We start from the raw sequence: 6,364 nt of genomic DNA, 5'->3' as shown, positions 1-6,364 counted from the left end.
TAGTGATATTCACAATAGTAACATATCTCTGTGTAGACAAAGTAACAACTTAGGTCTAATGATATCCTCAATAACAATAGTAACATATTTCTGTGTAGACAAAGTAACAACTTAGGTCTAGTGATATCCACAATAGTAACATATCTCTGTGTAGACAAGGTAACAACTTTCACCTTAATTAGTTATTACACCATTTCAGTTCATATTCCATAATGTCTGCGGTAATATTTTTCCCATTTATACTTATTTTATAGAGAGAACTAACAGCTTACTCGTCACTAATTATAAACATTGTCTAGTGTAATATTTAAAAGGTTTAGTTTACCATACCGTACTGTTGTTGTCGGTATGATCTCTGATATACGTCAGCCAAGTTACTCGTGTATTGTCACTAAAACCAATAACGAGCGTTATTCAGTCCAAGTTTACGTTCTAAATTCTAATTTTGCTTGTTTTGGGGCCCGTATTTACTGAGTGTACGTTATGTAGGTGGAATGTAAACAAAACTATTTGATACGTTGTTGGATGTTCATTTGTAACGTACAAACTTTAGACATTTTCAAAGAATTAAATGATTGGTTTTGATTCATGAATGAACTGCTTGTTTGATTGAATTCTCCTAGATAATGATGCAGGTCTTTTTTTCTATTGCTCTAAATTTTAGGACGTAATCAATTACAACTGTCGTGAACTCGTGGCATCTGTCCCGTTTTTCGCTAACGCTGATCAGAACTTTGTGAACGATGTGGTGACCAAACTTCACTACGAAGTCTTCCAACCAGGAGACATCATTATCAAAGAAGGAACTCTGGGAAATAAGATGTACTTCATACAAGAAGGGATTGTCGATATTGTCATGTCTTCTGGCGAGGTGGCTACGAGCCTTTCTGACGGATCGTACTTTGGAGGTTAGTAAACTAGCGGACTGTGTGTTTATAGCATTGAAAAATGTTCTCGGAAACAGTTCTGAAAATTCTAGTCTGTTCTGGAAAAAAATTTGGTGTGGGTGTTTCTGCATACACTTTACATTTCAGTGATGCGTTAGGAATGGAATAATTTAGATTAATACCACTCTTCTCACCACTCTTTATTAATGTTGGTCGAAATGTAACGAGCAAAGTAATACAGTACAATCAGTTAGTCTTCTCTTTCTAAAAAAATATAATTAATAGCTGTTAATCGTTATGTGTCCTTTCTGTTCATTTGTCTTAGGATATATTGAATTATATCGTTGTTCTTTAGCGTTTATAGTGTAATATCTTCCGACTTTCACAGCTGGTTGACCCGATGGTAGAGCTCTGGATTTCTGAGTTGGTGAGCCGGGTTCGAATCCGTGCTATACAATAAAATATTCTTAGCACTTTAAGCTGTAGATGCTTTATAAGAGTGGCAGTATATCATTGCCTAGATGGTGAGTGGTAGTATCCTGTTTACTGGCAGCTTTCCCTCTGGTGGCCAGTAGCAGATAGCCATAGAAGCTTTGTCATTAAAAACAAAGAAAATCCACTACAACTTAAATATCTTTTCGGCTCTTTTAAAATAATATCTTTTGAATTACATAACTTAACATATTTGTCTTTTTTGAATATTATCCCATTTCTTACCGTTGATATATTCTTAATCAAAACCTGATTTTATAGTGCTTATAAAAGATTTGAGAGATGAAGTAATTTCAACTTTTCAAGAAAGGACACAAGCTGAATTCTTTCATACTTTTTAAACGATATAGGTTGTATGTATGACTTACGTAAGCGTATGATTCAAGGCTTATTGAGGAAATATGACTTAGGATATGTAGCCTAGTAATTTTAGCTTTTCCATCTCCCACATGGAGGGCTTGAACCCGGGACTGCTTGTAGACTATATGAGTTCTCTGCCAACCGAGGTAAAAGGTTAACTTTATAGAGACTGTTAATAAGGCACTTTTTAACAGGTGAAACAACCACATTCTTCCTCTCTCAAAAACAATGCTCGACCTCGAGCCTTATTTCAGGGTCGTAGGCCGACCAGTATTTGAGCGCCAGTTTTCTGTGGTAATTTAATTTTTCTTGGATTGGAGTCGAACCCAAAACCCTTCATACATCAAACAAGTGCACTAACAGCTAAGATAAGGAATCAAACCACTAACACTTTCTAGTAAGGCACATGTACATGGCTTATGCTTCAGTAAGGACCTTGGGTGTAGGTTTAGTTTATGCTTCAGTGAGGATTGCTTCAGTAAAGACGTTGTGTATAGTTTATGCTTCAGTGAGGATGTTGGGTGTAGTTTGTGCTTCAGTAAAGACGTTGTGTATAGTTTATGTTTCAGTGAGGATGTTGGGTGAAGTTTATGCTTAAGTGAGGATTGTTTCAGTAAAGACGTTGTGTATAGTTTATGCTTAAGTGAGGATTGCTTCAGTAAAGACGTTGTGTATAGTTTATGCTTAAGTGAGGATGGTGTGTGTGTGTGTATAGTTTATTTTTATGGGGAAATTTCATATTTTTCGCACTATTTTTCAAGCGATTAACCTGTTAATTCTGTTTAATTTCTGGTTAGTTAAAAAAATTAATCTGACTGACTTGTGTTGTTAAAAAGTTTTCAAGAGAAACTTTACATATCTGCGTGGCTGATAAGTAACTCATTCCAGTCTCTATGTAATTCTTTCTAGAAATATGTCTGCTAACCAACACTCGACGAGTAGCCAGTGTCCGAGCGGAAACCTATTGTCACTTGTTCTCCCTGTCGGTGGACCATTTTAATGCCGTTCTGGACATGTTTCCGGTGATGCGGCGGACCATGGAATCCGTTGCTGCCGAAAGACTTAACAAAATTGGAAAAAATCCAAACATTGTCAGTCAGCGGGAGGACCTGCAGAGTGACCTGAAGACCGTCAATGCTATCCTTCTTTCTGTGCAGGCTCCGGGAAGCGACGATTTTGGTCAGGACGAACAGAAGTTTTTTCCAGGAAAGCACGACAGATCTATTGCCGCAGCTTTGAAATGTACCATTCCGCGGCCCAAGTCCGAGAGTTGCTTTCCCCGAATTGATTTTGGACGTGCCGATCCTCAGCCCATCCATCGTTCGGAAACGTTTTACCAACCCCCCAGTAGGCCTAGCACCCCAGTGAATTTAACCAAATGCTCATGAAAGACGTGTTCAAATCAATACCGAAATCGTTTAAAAATACGTTCCTGTCGCTTCTTAATAACATTCGTTTATTTCTAAAAAAGCAAATGGGGGGGGGGATATACGATCTCCACCTACGTAGAAATAAAAAAGAAAGACGGAGAGAAAAAAAACTAGTGGTTATGAAAACACAGATCACAAAGTTTCCTTTAGCCTCTCATATATCTCTCTATGGAATATCCGCTAACACAGGCAACAGTGGTATCTTTCTTGAAACGTAGTTTTGTACGTTATATGCTTGAATATTAGGCATAACGTCGTTAGAATCTGTGATTACCATAGAGCTGACTTGTGCTTGAATATTAGGCATAACGTCGTTAGAATCTGTGATTATCATAGAGCTGACTTGTGCTTGAATATTAGGCATAACGTCGTTAGAATCTGTGATTACCATAGAGCTGACTTGTGCTTGAATATTAGGCATTAGAATCTGTGATTATCATAGAGCTGACTTATGCTTGAATATTAGGCATAACGTCGTTAGAATCTGTGATTACCATAGAGCTAATAGAGTAATAGATAGATTTCTAAGAAAACATAGCAAGAAAAAAATAGTCTAACTGACATATACCAATAAAATATGCTCATATAGAGACAGAATGTGATTTGCAAAAAAAATAACAGCAAAAAACAGGCCTTTTTAGTCAGCTTATAAAGTACATTCAAAGTAGTAAATGCTTGTATATGAATGTCGCGCTAGATAGGGAATTAGAGACGATATTCAAGATAAGTGTTCGTCTGTGTAGAAAATAGTCAAACGCGTTTATAAAGTGTTCAAAGTCAAGCTAGTATTTTTTTCCTGTTCTTCTACCCGCGCACTTCACATTCTATGCAGCCTTTACGATATAACCATATATATATATGTATCTGAAAAGCTAACTAGTGATGTTAAAGTTGTATTATAATCCCGCTAGGTTCAATGTGAAGGTTAGGGTAGAATATATTGATAAAATTATTTTAGTAGTCCTTGCTAAACGTTGTTGTCAAATGAATAGATATCATTTAAGATTAAATATAGATTTATATAGAAACTTAAAACATGGCTGTAGGATATGTAGAGGTTTCTCCACTAGGGCAGAAAGTTTTCTATGTGGTTCTGGACGTTGCTTAGGTTGGTGGTCAAGCAGAAATGTCATGTGACGTAATGATGGATGTGTCGAAATGGTATCGATCCATCTTTGACGAATTCTAAAGTAAAATCAATAGTAGTGTAATGAATTTATTGTAAAATAAAATTAACATAGGATAAAAATAACTGTAGATTAGTTAACTAAAATAAAATGGAATAAAGGGTTACAACATGTAAGTTAGGAAAGTGTTAAAACATAAAAAGTTACAACATGTAAGTTAGGAAAGTGTTATAACATAAAGGGGTTACAACATGTAAGTTAGGAAAGTGTTAAAACATAAAAAGTTACAACATGTAAGTTAGGAAAGTGTAAAAACATAAAGGGTTACAACATGTAAGTTAGGAAAGTGGTATAACATAAAGGGTTACAACATGTAAGTTAGGAAAGTGTAAAAACATAAAGGGTTACAACATGTAAGTTAGGAAAGTGTTAAAACATAAAGGGTTACAACATGTAAGTTAGGAAAGTGTTAAAACAAGATTATTTTTAATGACTATATGGTTAATGCTAATGGTTTTACCGTGAATGACATTAGGGTTAAGGCCAATGGTATTATCATGAATGACATTAGGGTTAAGGCCAATGGTATTATCATGAATGACATTAGGGTTAAGGCTAATGGTATTATCATGAATGCCATTAGGGTTAAGACTAATAGTATTGCCGTGAGCTGTAGCAATATTAAAATACACTGAGTTAAACTCTTGTTTTCAGTATTATTCTACTCGTATTTGTCAATAACAATATAAAATGTATATTTTTTGTAAGAATGGGAAAAGTTGGGGAATTTGTAAGAGATGCATATGTACCGTATACTCTTGTCTGCTAACTGTGAGATATAATTTATCTTTATTATTTAAAATTGTAATTTACGGGTTTGTTGATTTGAGAGAATGCCAAGAGTTTGTGTTTTTCAACTTCTCAATAGAGAGCTCTGAGTGGAGAACATTTTTGGCACGCTTCTTTGTTTGATTATTTTAATGGATAATTAAACATTGTAAGTTTTACGAAACAAAAGGCCTAACATTTTTTGATAACACAGAACAATACATAGCCTGAAAATAGTCTTAATACCTAAACAAAATAGTTTCGAGTTTTGATTTTAATGAACTCTAATGTAGAGACTGAAATATATTATAAATGTTTTGTTCTACATTTTGCTTGGTAACAGAACGCTGTATTTATTTGTTATTTTATAAAAGGCTGTTACAAAAGATTTTGTAAACGTGCCTTTTTTTTGTCACACAATAAGCTGTAGACCAATCTTTTCTTCAGTTCAATTAATAAATGAGACTAGTAAATACATATATATATTATTTTTATGTTAAACTGGAATGTTCTCGGTTTTTTGAAGATATGTGGGAGAATCAACTTATAATTGACTACATTTTATTGTTTTTAATGACTTCATTTTTATATTATTATATTATTCTTTTAGTATACGAAATTCGTCGGTTATTGTCAGAATTGGATTTTGATCACTTGCTCCATAAATCATCTAATTTTATAAAAATATAACATTCACCCTCGCAAAGTTCAATAAGTATGATAGTCTAATATTTTTTTGTTTGTATGATATATTAATTTATTTTCAATTGTTGTTACGCTTGTTTCGAATTAGCACAGATCCTCCTAGGTTTTCTCCTAATCCTTTTCCATGTACAAAAGTATCACCTATCGGTGAGTTTTGGAACTTGGCACATTTAGAAATTATTACAAGACTAATAACGTTAGCCAGCGACTACTATTCTCCAAAGACTGGTGTTAACTGATATTTTGAAAAAAAAAATGCATAAACCCATTAATTTTCTATATTTTCATATGAAATCAATTCTGGTGCTTTTGTTCTATATTTCTACATGTTTTTTGCAAGAAAATGGAAATTATAGTTTGTTTTACTAACCTTAATAAATAGAAATATATATTATGTAAAATGTGTTTCTTTTAGAAATTTGTATGTAATATAGCATATATAAAGTTTTGTAAAACGTATGTTTTATATATTTATATATATATATATGTTATTGCCTTTTCTTGATGGACATTGTCTTCGTAGTCTAAAGGAAAA

At 33.8% G+C, this 6,364-nt stretch overlaps 1 protein-coding gene across 1 annotated transcript in view; it reads left to right on the top strand.

Annotated features, from left to right (window-relative positions):
- The window catches only part of LOC106472872 (potassium/sodium hyperpolarization-activated cyclic nucleotide-gated channel 2-like), a 14,808-nt gene extending 10,357 nt beyond the window's left edge, over nt 1–4,451 (top strand). The window contains exons 4-5 of the mRNA XM_022401416.1: nt 665–908; nt 2,649–4,451. Coding sequence (XP_022257124.1) covers nt 665–908; nt 2,649–3,127 — 723 coding nt within the window. The 3' untranslated portion in view covers nt 3,128–4,451. The remainder of the gene's footprint in view (nt 1–664; nt 909–2,648) is intronic.
- The last annotated feature ends 1,913 nt before the right edge of the window (nt 4,452–6,364 follow it).

This window comes from Limulus polyphemus, unplaced genomic scaffold (genome assembly GCF_000517525.1).
Source record: "Limulus polyphemus unplaced genomic scaffold, Limulus_polyphemus-2.1.2 Scaffold5688, whole genome shotgun sequence".
Lineage (NCBI taxonomy): Eukaryota > Metazoa > Arthropoda > Merostomata > Xiphosura > Limulidae > Limulus > Limulus polyphemus.
This window is presented reverse-complemented; position numbering and strand designations above follow the sequence as displayed.